Here is a 21003-nt window from a genome sequence, read left to right on the forward strand (position 1 = left end):
CCAGCTCCACACAAAATTCCTCCAGAAATAGAAGCATGGTGCTATTTCCCTGAGAGCCGTCAAAATGAGATCAACTCTACCACCTTTGCCATGAAGGCAGGAGCTGGATTACAGCAAGGCCCACGCTACCGAGGAGGCGAAGAACAGGGCTGTAAAGAATAAGGATCACTGTACTGGCAGTGAGGAAACATCGCTACATCACTGCAAGCTACTGCATACCACAGATCCAGAAATCTAGCAATAAAACCTCTCATTTGTTATCTAGATTATTCTGCCTAACATCCATTTTGTGCGCTCAGCCTCTCCTATGCACTTTTGTTTAATGCTTTAAAATTGGAGCTACTAACTCCAATCATCTCTAACAGGGAGAGGATAAAACACCAAATTCTGCTAGGAGGTAGTATACATTTTTATCATCGAAGTGGTATTTTCTTCAATACAGGCCCGTTCTTCTCGCATCCCCTTCTGTAACGATTCCCAGCTGATGCAGAAATGCTCCAAGTCTTGTACCAGACTCTTTCAGTGCGTACAAGTTGCTGTTGATGATGTTCTTGTAGACAAGAGCATTTAATACAAGTCTGAAGTTGCTGGGGAGCCCCAAAGCGTGTTGAGTCACTGCTCTGCCTCTCAGGACGTTTCAAGCACTGTGGGGGGATGTTTTAGCCGAGGGACACACACAGAGGTGAAACGTCCATTCCCAGCATTCCAGTGCTAACACCGGGGCGATGAATTCTCCGAATAGGATATTTCCGGAGTAGGGTGTTCTGGACCAGGGAAAGCCTGCTGAGCCCTTCTCTGCTCACGGAAGCAGCTCCTGGAGACTGGAGACTGGCCTCATGGAAGCAGCTCCTGGCCTCCGAATGTGAAACACTTCCTCCTGCATTTCTATATAAAGCACATGCCAAAGAGAAGAAAATCCCTTTCCTCATTATTAAACCCGGTATTTCCCACCAGCATTGGATCCTGCTTCTGTGGAAACCTGCTCCCAGTTTTCCCTGAACGCCACAATCCTAAAGAGAGTCAGCCAAGACCCTTAGGTTTTTCTCAGAGAACAGCGACTAGAACCTCAACGCACTCAACGGCGCCTCTCAACCTCTCCCCAAAAGCAACTCCTGCAATGGTAACCACACAGAATTTCTGTGGAAAGATTGCACAAGTTATCCTGTATCAAACAGAATAGATGGCAAAGTGTCTTTGGCTCCTGAGGATGCAAAATCCCACAGGATGGCCTGATGGGGAAGAGGGGCTGTACTACTAGCCATGGCCCGAACTCATTAAGTCATGGGAGGACCCCGTGTTACCCACACCATTTTTTTTTCTCTCTCTCTTCAGCTCCTTTGTTTTAAGCTTTCAGGTTTTATACACGGATGAAGGCTCTGCTGATGAACCGATATAATTTTTGGTGACCGAGCCGAGCAGGACATGCCCAAGAATCAAGGAAAACAAAGGAGCTTCAGCTCTTTCAATGTCAAAAATATTATTGATTAGCAATTTGAAAATAGGCGTGATGTCAGCTTACTACACAGTTCCCTGGGCTCCCTCCTGAGAGAGGGCTCCTCAGCTCTTTCTCAATTAACTTGAAAGCTGGGGAGGGTAAGCATTTTTATCAGTAAGCTAAGAAATGCCTCCATCAAGAGTTCTATTTTATTATCACGTTAATGACTGAGCTTTGGATTAAAGGACCTTTCTCTCCCATTTTGCTCAGCACTAGAAAACCATCAGTTCCTTTGCTTCGCGTTATCCAGCATTTTCCAGGCTTTTGCATTTTCCGATTTTAGGCAGAATCCTAACAGCATCTTATAATCAAGACTGTAATCCCCCATCCTCCCCACATCTGCCACTTGCATGAATGGTCTTAAAAATATAATGAGAATGATTCAATTAACAGTTTAGGAGGGGGTTTACATGAGGGTGAGCATTTCTTCAGCATTAGGAAAATTGTGGCAAAAATCATTAGTTTTTCCTTCTAAGAATGAAATAAAGGAATTTTTGAGGCAAGAAAAATGGCCTTAAGTTTAATGTGCCCATGCGTTTTAAAATGTGATTTCCAGACCTCTTTGTTTCCTGGTTTTGTTTTTGTGAATGAAATTTAGCCATTTCCAGTATCCCAGCAAGTGCCACACAAACATTTGAAATTAATCAGATCTCATAGAAATTGCAGACTGAACAGACATCATTTTCAGTGTAGGAAGAATTTGATCCCAAGTCCAGTGAGATCAAAGGAGGATTTGGGGTCAGTAGCATTCAAACTGACTCGAAATAAGTGAGGTTGCTGGTTTCAATCTTACTAATGTAAAATAAAAAATAGGAAACAGGCTTCAAAAATAACCAAGCAATTGAGATGGTTTCCGTGTCTTCATTTGTGCTCTTTTTTATTTTGCTTCCAACTCTTAGGCTCGAATAAGGACATTTACTTTATAACGTTTCTTTTAAGTGAGGAGAGCTGAGAGTTTTCCTTCAAAAACAAAACAGAGAACTAAGCAAAGAAGCCCTGAAAATGGAGCTCGCCCAGTCATCATGTGAGTCCAGGCTCCGCAGAAGCAATTTCAGGCTCTACAGAAAACCACAAACCTCACAAGATTTGCAATTGCACCAGGAAGAGTGACAAGACTCTTAAAATACCCTGGCCACCTGAATTTGAGAAGAAGGTTTTGCCAATTCTCTTCTGCCAGAGCTTCTCTTCCTTCACGCTGTCACAATGAATAAAGGACGAAATCCCGTCTTCTGCACCCAGTTGCACTCAGGGTTTAACCATGGACTTCAGAGTACAGAGGACAGGCCCTTCTGTGCACCGTGAACTGCTGCTGGCTCCTATGAAAAGCTTTTTACCTTCCTTACGGCTTGAGTGGGAGGTGAATGAACTCAGAAGTTTGCAAAATTGAGTTCTTAGACCCTGCAGTTGCATCAGGCTTTCTGGCTGCCAATCCACCAGCTTCAACACTCATTTGTGACTGGGTATCCTACAGATCCAGGGGAAACAAGGGGAACTTGGTACTTACAGGGGGTAGGCTGTAACTCTGCAAAGCGGATGAAGAAAACTAGCTCTACCACAGGCAGCTAATTACGAGTCTGTAAGACATTACTGAATGCCTGGCTCTTATTCTCCGGGTGACCAGCAGCAACCTGCTCCTGCCTCAGCCAGCAGTGAAGCATTTCTTCATTTCACTCTTTCCCTTGCCCAGACCAAGCAGAAGAGCCAACACAGTGCTTCTGCCTCCATTATTTGTCTCTCTCTCATTCCTCCCCCATTTTGATTATCTTCCCCATCTTCCCCAAGTAAGCATACTGGAGAACTCACATCAGATACGAAGTTGTATCCCAGACGGATGGGAAAGGACAGACTGAAGAGGAAAACCACAACCTTCTTTCATTTGTCATGACTCAATCTAACGTCTCGTACAACTTCAGGGTTAGCCAAGCCAAACACAAAACAAAACAGATCCCTGGTTACATTTGTGCAGCAGATTTGTCTCTTTCTTCAGAACTCATTAAAATAACCGCTTTCATCTCATTAGATTGCTAAAACATTTCCAACAGGACTAGATGTGTCATGTCAGAATATGACAGGCAGATTTCTTTTAAGGTTTTAAAACTAGGTTGAAAGACGAGAAGCTATGCAGTTCACTGTTGTCGCTAAAAGATATTTTTACTTTTATGAGTCCCTAAAACAAGAAACAAATTAAGAACTGTCAAGAAAAAAAGAAAAAACCCAAACCCAAAATGCATTCCGCCTTGCCTGCTGATATTGTTACTGCTTTTCTCTGAAATCTCTCACAGTCTAATAACAAGAACCTTAAGTATAAAAGAATGAACTCCGGTTGTTAATGTTTTGGCTTATAAGCACAATTAATAATCCAAAAGGAAGGAAATAAGTGCTGAAAACATGATTACTCTTTGTAACTACAAGCCAAAATGAACAGCCTTACTTTCCTCTGTTCCCAACTCATCCTGCCTGGTTCAGAGGCGATGTCGCTGTGCTGTGCCACTGCAGGGCGTGGAACATGGCACTCGCAGCATCCAAGGATGCATGAAAGCGTCTGGGAAGGAGGTGGGGGGAAAAAAGCTGCAGCGAGGGGAGAGCCCCCTCCTGCAGCAGACTCCACTGGGATGATCTCTCAGGCCCTGGCCGGAGACTCTGCCTTCCTCCAGGCAGGCAACGCACCGACTAGCTGCCACCCCTACACGCCAGAACTGCCACAGCAGGCGCTTCACCACCAGATACAGGTTTCGCTGCCAAACCAGCCCCACCAGAGTAGCCTCTCTGCGGGGGTTGAAGAGCATCAGCATGCCGTACCTACTGTGCCAAATCCACACCCAGGGCATTGCGCACCGGCGCAGGTCTTGGGAGAACGACACAACTTTGTGAGAAAGGCTGCAGCTCTTTCCCCTGCTTACTGAAACCCAGTTCAAATACTGCCCAGGCGCAGCCTGTCGCTGCCCTACTTTGGGCCTTAAGTCACAGAAATCCTGGAAAACAGAGCAGGAGAGAAGGGAGGAGAAGGAGGGCTCTGCCTGACCTGATGTGCTGAGGAGTGGGACAGAGCACGAAGCCGCAGTTCACAGTCCTCTCCCCGCCGCAGAGCGAAGCAGCCCCACGCTGTAAGCCCCCATGGGGTGAGGTGTTCCCGGGGGGAAATGGGGCTGCAAGTGTGAAATCACTGCAGCTTTGAGACGCAGACCTGCGGCAAAGAGCACTCAAGTGGGTGTTCACAACACATCATTTCGTTTCAATGGCATTTACCATCAAATTGCTGAGATGGGCTGTAAAACCAGTGGGCGGGGATTGCTTCTCACTCCGAAGAAGTTCATTAGATTATAAGTAATTCACTTACGCGGGGAGCAAGTAGAGCCTGGGGCTCTTTTGAGGGGCTTTTTGAAAAAGGTCAAAACAATATATCAGATGGCTATTGGGGCTGATGGCTGTTGGGGAGAAGATAGTAGATATTTAAAGATGAGCATTGTACTCTAGTGTGTTTTTCTCCTGATTGCATATTCCCATCCTTCTCATACATAACAAAAGCATTTTGCAAAAAAAAAAATGGCACAGCAAAGAAGTCTACCAACAGAGGAACTGGCAGCATTGCTGGCAAAGTGAGACACGGCTGTGCTGGAGGACAGGCAGGGCTGGAAGCTTCGGCATCTTGAGAAAGGGAGCCGGACCCAGCTCTCTGCTCCCAGCTCAGCAGGGGACAGAAACTGCTGCTTCTGCAGAGGCAAAATCCAAAACCAAACCCCCAAACCCAAGATTTTTCCTGTGGGCAGGTGAAGCCATGTCTCCTGAATGCCACATCCATCCCTAACCCCTCATTTGGGAAGGTGAAATATTGTCCAGGCTCACCATCCAGAATGGCTGCTGCTGAATAGGTGGCAGGACCTTGTTTTTGAAGCCATGCCAGCCAACTCACCCTTTCTGCATTAGCGCAATTAAACACTGAGTTCCCTAGAAGCTTCACGCTGATGGCAGCGGATGATGTCCCCATCCAAATAGTCCATCCCTGTTCACCACTGGAGCGTTGCACGTATTTAAGTATTCTGCTGAGTAGCAACAGACAGAGATATGCTTGGTGTCTTCCTAGGCTGGGGCTTTTGATGAACAAACACATTGACTAGAGGTATAAGTCCCCAAAAAAATATCATACAATAACAGCAGTCTCGATTCCATGTTACAGTCCAGGTATTCCAGAAAAGAAGATCACATATTCCAAATTCTGCATGTGCTTAACATTTATTTCAAGATATAAGATCTAAAAAATGTAGACATCCATTGCAGTCCTACATGAAAGTGAATTTGCTGAGATGGGGCAGTAGGAGTGGAAGGTGATTTTCTCCCATGTGGTAACTCTCACCCTCTGGCTTGGATCTTCAAAGGAGGCCCCAGATTTGCTTGCTTAAAGCTTGTTTTTAGTTTAAGCTGAGCGAGAATAGAACCTGGTCACAGCCTGATTCTGAACACTGTGGCACACTCCGGAGTCTCGTTGGCTTGCATGGCAAGCCTTTCGGGACTGTTGCCCTGACTAGCTTGGTCCTGACCCTGCATTTTAAGGCATGGGTGAAAGTATCTGAACTGCAGAACTGGTTGTGAAAAAAATAACAATGCAAACCTTATCAGCCACAATGGGTGTAATCAAAACTCAAGGCTTAAGGGTGTCAAAATGACCTTGGGTGCCAAAAAAATGCCATTCCTAGCCTGCGTTGCCCCTGTTTGAGATGAGCCTCCAGTTCCACCTCTCTGCCATTCACCAGTGCCTCCTTCTTTGCTGGATAACTCCCCGCTCACCAGCTGAAAGGTATCTCTTAATATTTCAACAAAATGTCCTTAATTAATTTTACAAATCCTAATCCCCATCCTGACCACACTCTCAATTATTGTAATTTCTACCTGTCACTTCTTCTCCCGCTTCCTAGTATTTCAAGGATTAACTGGACAGCATGTAACCTCTTCTTAGTCCTCCGTAACAATGTCTGCTCTCTGTTCCTTTGTCTTAGCGTTTTTTCACCTCTCTACAGATTCCTGTGCTCATTTTCAGGCAATAACCAAGTGTGAAGTTGTTTTAGCCATTCATGAGGATGAGATTTATTGTCTAGAAGCACACCAATAACACTGTATTAAAAAAATAAAATAGCAGTCTCTTTCATCAAAATCTAATGAACATGCGATTTAATCTTTATTAAGAATTCATTAGGTTCTCAGCAAGCCTGTCTAATGGAGCTTGACCAGGTGAAATGCTAATGCCTACATTATATTTAAATTAATTTTCAGAAATCTTCGTTTCCTCGAGTTGTTCCCTGCACATCACGCTCTCCCTGGTTGCCCGCGGCTGCGCGGCTCTCTCCAGATGCCTGCTGCTGTGCTCATAGCAACACCGCTGTCCCCACCCCAGCCTCCACACACTTCACTGGAGTTTCCACACTGACGGACGCCTCCCAGTTGCCGACACTACGAGCCCTTTCACCGTAGCAGCCTTCTCAGCATTTTCAAGTCAGGTACAAAGCTGCAAGCCTAGCACGCATTACCTTAACACTGTTTCATGGGGGGAAAAAAAATATATATAAAAATTATATATGCATGTGTATATATATATGCACATATATATAAAAAATATAAATGTATATATATAAAATGGCGTATATTTCAGCCCTCAATATCCCGGTCTAGTCCAGCAAACAGGTCATTATCTTGATGCAATTTGCTTCAAAAAAACAAGAGCTCTGCTCTTTGGAAAACAAGAGTCACTGTACACTAATTGTGTAAGCCAGCGTGGTCACCGCCTGCCCTCCCGCCCGCCCATGGGCTCTGTGTGTATGCACTGCTGCACTGCTATTGTGGTACCTACAGCCTCTCCCTTCAACCAAAACCCATCGCCCGCCATTCCAGCACGCTTCTGCAGAAGCAGTTCCTAGAGATTAAATAATTTATTGGTGTTCATCTGCAGTAACATCTCCCTTGATCCACCTTCCGCACGCAAACAAGTGCAAACCAAACCCACCCCGCCCCAGCCCCAGCTCCAGCTGTCGGGGGTGGAAAGCCCCCTTTTCAAACAGTGGAAGGGGAAGCTCGGTGCCTTTACAGAAGTCGGGTACACAAATGTCGGTGGGAAAAGCTGCGGAGACTGCCGTGCACTGGAGGCGAGCCTCCTCGCAGCCAGACCTCCTCCCAGCCCCGCAGTGCCTTGGGAAAAGCACCGCCTGGGGCGGGGATGATGGCTGAAGTCCCCTGCGAACCGCCGAGGGCTGGGCACAGCGGCCACAAGAGTTGATAAGCGAAATATCCGGGTCACCCGGCTAAGCCACCCAGGATGGAGAGGAGCCGGGATGAAGGCCCAGATCTGGCGCCGTGGCGCACGGAGACTCACACTCACCCTCACAACGGGAGTGCGGGGCAACAGCTCGCCGAGCGGCGACGAGCCCCTTCGGCTATTTCCGAGCCCGTTCGGCTTCTCTCCCGAGCCCTCTACGACGGCAGCCGAGCGAGGCGCCGGGAGGAGCCGAGCCCGGCCGAACAGCGCTGCCGGCGGTTCGAGTCCCCGCTGGGCGCTGTCCACCACGCCAACCGCCTGAAAGCCGCAACCCCAGCCCCGCCGGGACCTTGCGCCCCCCTCCCCCCCCGCGACAAAAGCACACCGATTTCACGGGAATACGGGGAGCAGCCTGGACCCCCCCCCCCCCCGCCTCCATACACCCCATCCACACCCAGGTCTCCTCCTCGCCAAGCAACCCTGGTCCCCAAGGAGGATAGGGCGGGGGGGGGGGGGGGAGGGGGCACGGATCCCCCCCCCCCGCAACCCGCAGGATTTAATGGTCGATGGGCGGCCTTTCATTAATTAAAAGGAGGAGAGGGTAAACAAAAAGGGGAGGTGTGTGCGGGGGGGGAGGCTTGATTTTAAATCCGCAGAGCCGGCTGATAACACCCCGACATTAAGCTTAACTGACAGCGGTCCGCTTTCACGGGGACATCTGCGCGGCCTCGCCCCGCGGCTTGGGGCGGGGGGGAGAAGGTGGGCTGCGAGCGGCCATGGCCGCTCGCAGCCCACCTTCTCCCCCCCGCCCCAAGCCGCGGGGCGAGGCCAGCGGGAGACGCTTCAGCACCACACTGGCCCCGAACAGCAACGGGAACGGCGGCGGCGGCGGGGGGGGGGCCGCCCCCCCCCCCCCCCCCGCCCTTTGCCTTCCCTCCCCGCCGGTCCCCTCAGGTAAACATGGCGCCCGCGGCCCTCACTCACCTCAGCGAACCCCCACCCCCCCCACCCCCTCCCCGCCCCGGCGCAGCGGCACTTACTTCATTTGCTTCACGATGGTGCTTTTCCCCGACTCTCCGGCCCCTGTTGGAAGAGAAATGAAAAGCGGGGGGGGGGGGGTCAGCCCCGGGGAAGGTGAGGGGGGTTCAGGGGGTACGGAGAGGTGTGTGGGGGGGGACAGCCGGCTTCTCACCGAGCAGGAGGAGTTTCACGTCTTTGGCGGCGCTGATCCCGTCCTCCTTCAGGTTCTTTTCGATGGCCTTGCTCCGCTCCAGGGCGGCTCTTTCCTCGGCGCTCAGGGTACATCCCATGGCGGCGATAAAAATTTAAAAAAAAAAAAAATAGGGGGGAAAAAAAAAAAAAAGCGAGCAGCCCCCGCCGCCGCCGCCGCCTGAGCTGAGAGGAGGAGGCAGGGGCAAAGCCAGCCACCAGCAGGCGGGGAGGGGAGGGGAGGGGGGGGAAGGAAAGGAAATTTGGGTGAAATAAAAGAATTAAAGCAGCTGGCCGTGGGGCTCCGGGCAGCGCAGCGCCTCCGCGGCGGGGCTGCCGGCTCCCTCCTGCCCCTCTCCCCGCGGCCGAGCGCTCAGTGCATCCAGCGGCGCTGCTGCGGGCAGGGCGAGCTCTTCCCGGCCGGGAGGCGGAGGCGGCGGAGGAGGAGGAGGAGGAGGGCTGGCGGCGAGGGGAGGGTCCTTCCCTTCTCCCGTGCTCGCGGCTCTCCCCTCCGCGGCGGGTCTGTCACAGGCGGCGGGGCCGAATGGAGGCGCGGGAGCGGCGGCGGCGGCGACGAGAGGGAGGGACCGTGGGGGGGGGCACCGGGGCTCCGCGCTCCCGCCGGCCTCGCCCGCTCCCGTGACGCGCGCGGCCCGCGCATGCTCCGGCGGCGCCCGGCCCCGCTCCCTGTCCCGCCGCCGCCCCGCCGCGCCGCTCGGGCCTCAGGCCGCGGAGAAGGGAGGCGGTACGGGGGCACACGGTCCCCCCGCCCCGGGTCGGAGGGAGGCCGTCAGCCGGGATCCACCCTCTCCCGTCCCGGGCGCTCGGCGCTGGGGTCTGCCTCGGCCACAGCAGTGCAGGGCCGAGCCGCCCAGTGCCGGCGGACGAGGCGGGGTGTGCGGCTGGGGCAGCGGGCTGCTGTGGGCCTTGGCCTCCACAAAGGCCCGGGGCTGCTGGACCCCAGCTCGGAGGCCCGGGCTTCCTAAAGGCCCAGGGTTTCCATACCCCAGCATGGAGACCTGCGCTTGCCAAAGGCCCGGGGCTCCCCAAAGGCCCGGAGCTGCCGTACCCCAGCTTAGAGGCCCAGGCTCTCCAAAGGCCGGGGGCTGCTGGACCCCAGCTCAGAGGCCTGGGTTCCCCAAAGGCTCAGGATTCCCCAAAGGCCCGGGGCTGCCATACTCCAGCGTGGAGACCTGGGCTACCCAAAGGCCGGGGGCTGCTGTACACCAGCATGGAGGCCCGGGTTCCCCGAAGGCCAGGGGCTGCTGTACCCTGGCATGGGGGCCCAGGCTCCCCAAAGGCTGGGGGCTGCTGCACACCAGCGTGGAGGCCCATGGTCCCCCAAAGGTCCAGAGGCTGCCATACCTTGGTGTAGAGGCCTGGGTTCCCCAAACGTCCAGGCACCCCACCGGTGTGCTCCAGCGTGGAGGCCTGGCTCCCCAGGGGCCAGGTTGTACCCCAGTGTGGAGACCTGGGGTCCCCCAAAGGCCCAGGGGCTGCCATACCCCAGCACGGAGGCTTGTGGTCCCCAAAGGCCCAGGGGCCATTGTATCCCAGTGTGGAGGCCCAGGGTCCCCAAAGGTTGGGGGCTGCCATACCCCCACTCAAAGGCCCAGGGTCCCCAAAGGCCTGGGACTGCCATACTCCAGCTCAGAGGCCTGGGTGCCCCAAAGGCTGGGGCCTGGCTGTACCCCAGCATGGAGGCCCAGGGCTCCCCAAAGGTCCAGGGCTGCTGTACCCCAGCTCGTAGGCCCGGGCTCCCCGCACACCGTGCAACTCCTCCGCAGCTCCCACCCCCACACTCTGCACTTGCATCCACCCCGCAGTGCAGCGTGTGTAGCCTGCAAGGAGCCCTTCTCCAGCTCCTCACAGTTAAATCATTTTGATCAGCGCTTGTGGTGCGACTCATTTACGTGCTGCATGTAAGGCATCAAGTTTCACCACCATTTTGGATTATGTTTTTCCATCACTGTAATTAACAGGGTTTTTTTCTTTTTTTTTTCATGTTGCAGTGCAATCACAGATCTCTTCTCACCAGATGGCCTGCTGTCTTGTCATAACCATTCCACGACATCTAACAATTATTTAGGAATTCTAGTGAGTTAATATCCTGCAATTTTCCTGGCAGATTTTGCCTTTTCACAAGATTGGAAATAGAGGAGAAAACGAATGTCAATGGGGGAAATAACATAAATCAGACTTTGTTTAAAATGCTTTCCTACTGGCCCAGACAAGTCACGATATATTCAACTTTAATCCATAACATTGATTGATATGTGACAGTCTGACTATAAAAAGATCTAGAAAGGGAAGAATGAAGTGTTGAGCGCAGCAAGCTAAAATGCATCAAACTAAAACGAGCAAAATCAAGGACTGCTGCCTGGTATACGGAGAGGATACCCACCATTTCAATAAACAATAAGCCTGCAAAGGGAGGTTTGGTTGTTAGGAAGTAGACGTGAATGGCGAGGCAGCTGATGTGGCCTCTAAATCCCACTCCACCACCCTGCCAAAAAAGAAAATGGCTACAGGAGGCTCGGCAGGAACATCCCTGTCTTGTGGGAAGGAAATGCTGGGTTGGGGCTGCCTCGCAGGACTCAGGGAAGGCAGTGGGCTCACGTTGGGTGTGGGAGACCATGCACTCACACTGTGTTGGTTTGTCATTTCGAACCTCTGTTCACTACCTCCTCGGGGATCTTCTGGCCTGCAGTCCTGAGTTCTGCAGTTCCCATATCCAGGACCCTTCCATTAGGCGTAGAAATACGATTTCTAATAGCACTTACAGTATTTTAAGCACAAATTCCCTGACGCTTTCCTTCCAGGCAAACATCATCTCCTCCCAACACTTTTTCCTATCTTGCCTTTCTCCCAGAACGTGTTCTTCCCATTTTCCCTCCACACCTCTGAAATGAAGGGGAAAAACATGGTGTGTGATTAACAAGGTAAAGAGATGTGAGACAGAAGCAGACGAAAGAAAGCAAAAGGGAGCTCATAAATAATGTTAGTGTATTCAGGGAACGGTAATATTTACCGCACATTTGTGAGCTAATAGGTACTGCATATTTGAAATTTGCGTAATTTATTTCTGGAAGCTCAGGGGACTGAGATGGACAAGCAAGCCTACCGCATGTGTTCAGCAGGGAATAAACGGAGGTGGGAGTGGTTACAGAGCAGCTCCTGCTCTTTCATATTCGCGCAAATCTCTTGTGTAAAATCAATAGGATCAGAATTTCAATCAATAAGTTTCATTTCAATGGTTCTAGCCAGTGGGCATTATGGAAAGTGCCGTATAGGAAAAGCACAATCAAGAAATCCAGAGGCAGTGTCCTCATGAGATGGCTGCATTTACTTCCCATCTTCTCCAGGAGCTTGCCAGCCTTGGAGTCATATTGGGATAATCTCCAAGGGTTTTACTCAGGGAATTAGTCTTTTGTATCAGCCTCCGGCTACTCATTATCTGACAAGTTTGTAGCCTGCACCTTCTGCCATGGAGAAAACGGCAGGAAATGGTCTTCTGCTCGACCAGTGCGGAGCGCACACTCAGCCCTTCGTCCCACATACATCCCCGTCACTACACAAATACCTGCTGATTTCTTTCTTAAGGGAAAATCAGAAATGGGCAAGTCTTCTCCTTGCTCTCTCAGCTCTTGGAAAGATTCAGGGGAGCAGCTGTGAAACTGAGCCATTTTTGAGGCATTTTTATGCTGCTGCTAATTGAGCAGAGCTGGTAGAAATGTTTCCTTTGACATTTTCTTCGAGGGAAACTTTGTTTTTTGAAAAAGCTGCTTATTCATGGCAGACAAACTTCAAGAACTTGAAAAGAAAAAAGCCTGCCTCCCCCACCAAACAATCAAAATACGTCCCAGCCTACTTGCCTTTTGAGATAAATATGTTGGGGTTTGTTGCTGAAAATCATGTTTCCCTTTTTCAGGAGCTGACAGAAGTGCTCTCTTAATAAAAATTGGCTGCTGGCAGTAACAACTTCAGATGAAAATAGGCTTTTTTTTTTTTTTTTTTTTTTCTTAAATGTGACAGAGCCTCTCCATAAAAGGTGGGGAGGAGAACCTTTTCTCTAGCCGTTCTTGCAATTAAATGATTTCACTCGAGGTGCCTAAAGAACAGTCATCTTTCTGCTTGGACTATTACATTTACAAACCTAAGAGTCAGCAGTGTATTTTAAACCAAAGTCCTTATTCTCCTGTATCTCTGTTCTGTGCCTCGGCACAAACAGGCTTCTTTCTGCAATCGGTTTTCGAGCATTCTGCTAGAAAAATTAATCTGAGGGTAATTTCCTTAAAGAAGTGAAGGGTGGTAACAGACCTGACAGGTGCCTCTGAAAGACTGTGTGTTGTGGTTTTGGCCAAAGTGGTGTTGCGGGAGAGATGATGACTTTGTCATCTGAGGTGCGTTGTCTTCCTGCGGGTGCTGGGTGTCTCTGCTGATTCTCCTGGCTGCATCCAACCTGGGCAGAGATGTGCCCTCCAGCACTCCTCCCCTCACCCCCGGCTCTGACTGCCCAGGTCAGGGGGTTGTAGAGTGCTCTGCCTTTCCTCCAGCCCAGGCATCTTGTTTTCTTTCCCGTGCAAAGGGAGGAGGAGGTGGTGTGACAAGGTGTTAGCCAGGGAGCACATCTGGACTTAGGGAGCCTTTCTGGGTCTCGTAGTTCAGACATGGCCAAACCCCTTTTGTCCTTGGATGCCACCAGTGCCTGCCTCACAGCTTTGCCAGGAGGTGGTAAAACAGCAGGGGGAACTATCTAGTGGACCTCAGGAAAGACGAATCTTTGTTTTAAAGTCCCACAGCTACCACAACATTCCCACCGCCCCAACTGAAACTGCAATAAGATTGGAGGGAGCAGCACATTGGATCCCGTCCCAGTAATTAGTTGATATTGCTGGTTCAGCATCCCCCCGGTGGGTGGTACGAAGAGGGAGTGGGGCGAATCCAGGATGAGACGACCGTAGGAGGCAAGCCGCAGTGCTTTGCAGCTTGTCTTCCCCCTCCGACTTCACGATTGTTCCGCCCAATCTATAATCTTATATTCCTTCAGTAGGGTTTTAATGCACATGCTAATGGAAGGGCCACCGATCCCATGGAGAGGCAGCAATGCATTCTAGCAGATCTCACCATTAGGAAGTTTTCCCCGGATATTCAGCCTAATTTTTCATTCTTTAAATTGATGTCAATTACCCCCCAACTAAACCTAGTTATGCAGTGGCAGACGGGTTTAAAATACTGAATGATCTCACTAAATTGGAGAAATGGACAGAAATCAATACAATGAGAGGCAATAAGAACGCCCATAAAGGTTAAGTGGTTGATGGAGGAAGGATTAATGAAATGCACAGATACTAGGTCAAATTGCAAACATCTTTGCTTTACTCTCACTCGCTCCGTACCCCACAAATATGTTCTACTCTGGCAAATCAAATGAGGAAGCACCGTAGAATTTGACTAACAACTTGGAGAAGTAGAGACCAGTATCTCTACTGGTGTGGGAAGCAGAGAAGGTGTGGGGTGGTGGGGGTTTATTGTATGAAAAATAGGCATCAAAACAAGAATGGGATGTTTTAAAAAAAAAGAGCAAAAAATGACTTGTGGAAAAGAATATGACCTGCATTATACTTGGTGTCAAGAAGTTGGATAGCCTGACCAAGTTTAATGAAATGCTGAAAATCCTACTTTTCTTGTTAGTTTTTCATGCCTGTCTGGGTGGACGATGATAAGTACAGGGCCAGGGAGTCACTGACAGCTTCTGTCTTGCAATGAGGTGAAGTTTTTGGGCTAGGGCTTATGGGGCTAAAAATGTTTGCCACCTGGAGTGGCAGTGGTTAACTCATTTGCACAACAGAGAGATACAACAGCTTGTCTTCAAAGCACTTAGAGCTAACCTTGGAAAGTTTTGTGTTCAAATCTCCCGTGCCAGGGAGAGGAGAAGAGGGAGAGACTGGGATGTATTCAGGGGAAAGTAACAAATTCCAGCGAGAAGATCTGCCGGGGAAGCCAAGGAGAACGGCATGTACCAGGGCTGGAGGAGCTCCTGGAGCTCGTCTGTCTACCAGTCCCAGGAGATGCAGCTGAATGCAAGCACTGCTCAGTACTGTGGCTCACACCAACAATTTCCCAAGGATCCACACCAGTTTCTGCACAATAAAGGTTCTTCTTATATAAAAGTTAAAGGTTTCTACTACTTTTTGTGAAAATAAATTTATCGTGTGGCCCGAAATGGGACATTAACTCGCTCTTCAGAGAGCCCCAAGTTCTGGCTTCCCAAAGTGAGAAAGAACTTATCAATAACCCCTAATGAGGTGTGAACTCCTCTCCTTTTTCTGCAGTGACTTTCACTTCCAGCTTTAAGGGCACTTAGCGGTGTCAATGTTTTCCATTTTCCAGTGGTTCAGGGACACATAGCAGATAAAGGCTTGTAGGCCTAAAAAAAATTAAATTAGAAGCTAAACGATTAACTGTTTTGCTGCTGATCATTGAGAGGAAATCAGTCCAGATTCCCTTGTGGGTATTTTCATTGCTGGGGACAGGTTTACACAAAGGTGCATCATTTTCTGTCCCTTCATCTGATCCAATTTCTGCTTGTACGGCACTGCGGATATCCGTACGTCGGTGGTGATGTGAGAATCTAAACGGAACAGAGCTAGAAGCGGGGAAGAGGCTTACTTCTATCCTTGCTTCTATCCCCTTTCTGCAGTAAGAAACATATAATAGCACGAATGATTCAGCAGGTGCTGAAGGTTACTTTTCAAGGTTACTTTTCAAGTAACCTTGAAAAGCCACGAAACCGAAGCTATACAACATTGTCCTTCAGGCAAGGGTGAGGTGGTGCCGAAAATGAGACAGGGTAGCCGACCTTGGCTTGCGGCTTGAGGGGGGCAAGGACCCCGTCACCCCTTTTGCCGTTCCTATTTCCGCAATATCAAGGCTGATGATTTAGTAGGAATGAGATAATTCCTGCCGTGATCCAGGAGTGCTGGTTAGAGACGTAGTCTTGAGTCCTCTGTGTAGGAAAATCAGTCACCGCTTGGTCTTGATCAAACCAAGCTTAACCTTCGGCATTAAGCATTCAAGCTCAAACATGCGACTGATTGCTTGCGAGTGTCATTTCATCCAGCCGCTGCCATCAGATGCAAGATTTGGACAGACAATTTGAGCAGCTTCATTTGCAGCACTTCAGGAACATTCCTGTTTTTATATAAATGCGATCCAGAAACCTTGCAGCTCTCCTTCACACAAGTAGTCCTGATGAGTGGTCTCACTGAGGAATGCTAATTCAGCCCCTGAAAACACGAGTGTGTACTTACTTCGCAGCTCTCAGAAGCTAACTCAAATATACCGTCGGTTACATACAACTCCTGCCCTTCTTCTCTGCAAAAACCTTTCGGCGGTTTGTTTTTGGTTTTTTTTGTACAGAATTATCACATTGTTCTGCTATTAGAAATACGTGTTAAAATATTTAAAATAAGCATCAGCTTTACCAAGTGTTATTTCAGTGTCACGCAGCGCTTCCTGACTGTAAGTACCGATGTGATTGACGGAGGCTAGCTTTGGCTGACAGAGGCTGTAATCAGGGTAGGAAAGGAGACACTCCTCCAGCGCGGGATGAATAATGGGAATCATCTCTCACCTTTGATTTTGAAGAGAGCCTAGAGAGACTGGCTGTCCTTGGCTGCAGTTAACCTTCGTGAGCATCTCTCATGGCGCTCGAAGCCGAGGACTTGCTTTCGCTGGGAGGGGATGGGGGAGAAGAAATTCTGCACATGCGAAACAGGCAGTGTTGTTCTGAGAAGGTGATACTGGGGGAAATGACATCCCAATCAAGGATGAAACAGTACCCGAAGCAGACTCTGTGTTTGGAGTATCAGCGCACTCAGTTCATATCCAAATATTGGCTGGATGCTAAACCCGAAAAGGAAGCAGGAAGGAAAAAGTCACGGAGAAAAGATCCATCAAAGGTTATTAAACACACGAAATTACTGCCTCTGGCTGACAATGTCCTCAGGTGACAGGCTGTGAGGAGCTGTGAGTGCGAGAGAAGAGGGCCGTCGTATGCGTGCCTTGCTCATACACCTACCCTCCTGCCACAGACCCCGTTGGCCTCGGTGAGAATCGCAGAGACTGGGCCGGGCAGCCCCTTGGTCCAGCCTGGTGTCACCATCCCAACCCACCGAGTTCGGCCGTGTCCAGGAAATGCTGTGAAGCTTAGCAGGAGAGTGCATCTCCCTCCGGGGCTGCTGGTGGCTCTTCCTCATGGCTTCACCAGGCAGCAGCAAAACCCCCCCCTCGATTTCAGTGGTGTCGGAAACTTAGCATCTGGCTAGCTCTAGAGAGTTCTACGTGAATGATTAAGATGTTGAAAAATATAGCCCCTTCCAGTCCCTAAAGGGGCTCCAGGAAAGCTGGGCTGGGACTCAGGAGCAGGGAGGGGAGCCATGGGACGAGGGGGAGTGGGTTTACACTGAAAGAGGGGAGATTTAGATGAGATCTCAGGGAGAAATTGTTTGCTGTGAGGGTGGTGAGCCCCTGGCCCAGGTTGCCCAGAGAAGCTGTGGCTGCCCCATCCCTGGAGGGGTTCAAGGCCAGGCTGGATGGGGCTTGGAGCAACGTGGTGTGGTGGGAGGTGTCCCTGCCCAGGGCAGGGCGGGTGTAATTAGATCATCTTTAAGGTCCCTTCCAACCCGAACCATTCTGTGATTCTATGAAAATGCATCGTTGTAGCATGAAGAATCCAGACTTCTGTAGTAGCCTAGTTTATCTGAGCTATATGTGACTGCTGCCTGGACCAGAAGATCCCAGGTTTGGCTGAAAATGCTTATTCTGTGGCTGAAGAAATGTTTGCCAAATGTACTGCATGAATTCCCTGATGTCCCAACAGAGCTGTGTCCAGGAGCTTTGGATGCTGGGGTGGGATCACTGGCAACATGCATCGATAGTTCACATAAGTATTAAGCTGGCTGCCTCTTGCTTTCTCTCTCCTTGAATCCTTTGTGGAATGTTGTATTCTTTTCTTCACCTCCTACACTGTTGGGGACAATTACACTGAATTATTAAACACCTGCCCTGTTCCACCTTTCAACAGGAGGTGACACGAGACATAGACAGTCCTATAGTTTGTTGTTCATGTTTGAGATGAACACCATTGTGTAAATGTTAGATATTAATAGCTTCTTGATTTTTTTGAGTAGACCACCTTTGGAAAAAGGTAGACAATCCCTTAGCATATACACGACAAGAGAACAGTGTTTCTTTCTACCCTCTCTCCTTTTCTCCACTCGGTATGAAGAACAAAATAGGTCAATGACAGGGTTTTTTTAAGTACTGAAGGTAAATGTGGTAGGATTTAACCTCTGGGTGCAAAGCTGGGAGTCGTTTGGATGAATGTACTGAGAGAGAAGTCAGGCTGGATGTAAGTCCGTTGCCTTCAACAGGCTGATGCCAAGGTAGAATTAAAACGTATTTTCTCTGAGGCAGAGACTAAGGGTCTTAGCAGCCATTTAGTCTTCTCGATAATAATCTGTGATTGCGGAGGGTTTGGAGATTAATGTGGCAACCGTAGATCTTCTCTGTCCCAGGGCAGCCTCGGCCTGCATGAACTTAACCCCGGAGGCGTGTATATCTCGGAGCCGGATCCCAGTTGTCACTTGTACTCCCAGCAGGAGGAGGATGGCGCAGGAGGGATCTCTGCCTGCTCAGCTCCTCAAGTGTCGTCAGGCAAATAAAATGCACCTTGCCCCCCCATCAGCCGCGTGTACCTCAGCGTCTCGTCGCTAAACAGTAAAGCCAAAGCCCAACAAGCAACTGAGGATATATTCTGTGCAGTTTTGACACGAAAAAAATGGTGAGGTCATGTAATTCCTCTATCCGTTGTAGACAATCGGTCATATGACTGGCTGGCTCAGGAATAAATGCAGTTTTAATCTCTTACCGAAGCCTACAGCAATCCATTCCCAGTGAATCCCAGCTAAATGAACAGAGATAATGGGTATATTTGAGAGGAAAAAAAAAAAAGTGCTCGCGAGTGTGGCTACGCTGCTGGGCAAAGGGCTTGCTCCGCTCCCGCTCTGAGCCAGGGCTGGGCTCAGTCGGATGGGCAGGACCGTGTCCATGGACGCCAGCCTGCCCGGGGGCGGTCCGTCATCATCTTCTGCCTCCTCTGGGCAGGGCAGCGTCGGTTGCTGGGTGATGCCAGCGCCGAACGGCAGGACAAACACATGCTCCTGTCGCTGGGCTGTCCCCGGCGGGGGCCGGCAGGGCCTAAATCTCAGCCAGCTTTTCTCTTGCCTTGCGAGAACTTCAGCCCCGTGTCGTATTCTCGCATCCCGGCCTCGGCGGAGCCACAGTGAAACTGCAGCGTGTTTCCCTGGGGAATACAAGACAAGAAGGAAATAAAGCTGTTCGATACTTCCAGGAGGGTCATGAAGAGAATGCCAGATCCTGGGTGCCATCTTCAAAGAATCACAGAATCGTTCAGGTTGGAAGGGACCTTAAAGATCATCCAGTGCCACCCCCTGCCCTGGGCAGGGACACCTCCCACCAGCCCAGGTTGCTCCAAGCCCCGTCCAGCCTGGCCTTGAACCCCTCCAGGGATGGGGCAGCCACAGCTTCTCTGGGCAACCTGTTCCAAACTAACCCAGATCTTGAAAGGGGCTGCCCCGTTCCCTAAAAATATTCTTTACAGTTTCTCTTGCAATGCTGCAGGGAAATACACGCCAAGTCCTCAAGGCGCAGCAATACGAATGGGCTGCAGGAAACAGCAGAACAGGGCACCTAATCCTTAAATCTATACAGACTTATCAAGCGGTTTCCAAATCCCTTGGGTTACGACCATGGCGGTCTCTGCTGGCTCCCTCCTAAAATCTCTGTCTGGTTCCACTAGGCACACGGGGAGAAGCATGGAGTGTCTCTGAATAGCTGGTGGGATTGTACTGGCCAGCTGGAGATCTAACAACACTCAGTACTTTTATAGAGAGAAGTGGAAAAGCCTTGTCTGAAGAAAACCTTAACCTGTGCAAATCCCAGGTGTCCGAGATCCTTATCCAGGCCCTGTTTTACACTTCCTCTTTTCTTCCCATTATGTTTTGTCTTCAGGTTTTTTCTCCTTCCCTCTTAACTGCCTCTCTTCATTTCACTCCGCGCTGTTATTCCCAGGTTTCTTTTCTGGCCCCAATTCCCGCTCCCTTTTAGAGAACATCGGGGATAGCTGGGAAGATGTCTGCGACCCACGGACAAGTAACCTCCACTGTGAGTAACGACTTCAGCTCTTGCTACGCAGCCACACAGGGTGCTGTTGCCACCTGTTAAACGCAAACCCTTCTTCGGGAGCGTGTCCTTGCTGCCTAGGAAGCTTTTACCTTCCAGAATCCTCCGAAGCCCCACTGGAGTCTGAGTTTTCTCGCCTCTAGAGCAAGCTCGGGGGGGGTTGGTGATGGTGCCGAGGCGCGATGCCGTGAGCCTGCGGGTGCCCGGCGCTGGTCCCACGTGCTGCCGGCGCTGCCGGGAAGCCGCCGGGAGGTGGTGAAGACAGGGTTTTGTTTGCACAAGGCTGGGCGCTGCGGGCATCTCACGGGCAGGACTTCAGCTCGGCTTGGAGCAGGGCACACCTGGGCAGAAGGACGCGTCCCCCCCCGCCCCCGTGCAAGGGGGAAATGCTGGTGGAAATGTCATTTTTTCGGGGGCGACACCAACACACCTGGTCGTGTTCCCCCATGAACACAGCAGCCTGAAAAGCGCCTTTCTCCTTGTGTGGCGCCGAGGTGGGACCAGGTCTAGGGAGCAGCAGGTTTTCAACCCCCTCGCTTTGAGTTCCCCGAGAAGCCCGTCCTCCGGGACAGCCGCAGCAGTGCTGGTTTCTGTCACGCTGGCCTATGACCATGGCGTTTCAGGAAGGCGTAGCGGGATCTGCGTCCTAGGTTTCCTTGCCAAGGAGATTTGCCCTGTTGATGTCCCGGCGGTGGCGGCCCTGGCTGGGCACGGTGTAAGGGCCAAGCGGCCATCTCCTCCTGGCAAAGAGCATCCGAGGCAGCTCCCGTCTGCGCGGTGCCTTTGCTGA

General features: G+C 50.6%; 1 protein-coding gene across 2 annotated transcripts in view; it reads right to left on the reverse strand.

The window, feature by feature from the left end:
• Positions 1–9554, reverse strand: part of GNAO1 (G protein subunit alpha o1) — a 161021-nt gene extending 151467 nt beyond the window's left edge. For both annotated transcript variants that reach the window (XM_054199008.1, XM_054199007.1), the window contains exons 1-2: positions 8929–9554; positions 8777–8819 (exon numbers count right to left, since the gene is read on the reverse strand). In XM_054199008.1, the coding sequence (XP_054054983.1) occupies positions 8777–8819; positions 8929–9046 (161 nt within the window). In that variant the 5' untranslated portion in view covers positions 9047–9554. The remainder of the gene's footprint in view (positions 1–8776; positions 8820–8928) is intronic.
• Between the last annotated feature and the right edge of the window lie 11449 nt (positions 9555–21003).

The sequence above is a fragment of the Rissa tridactyla genome, chromosome 4, assembly GCF_028500815.1.
Source record: "Rissa tridactyla isolate bRisTri1 chromosome 4, bRisTri1.patW.cur.20221130, whole genome shotgun sequence".
Lineage (NCBI taxonomy): Eukaryota > Metazoa > Chordata > Aves > Charadriiformes > Laridae > Rissa > Rissa tridactyla.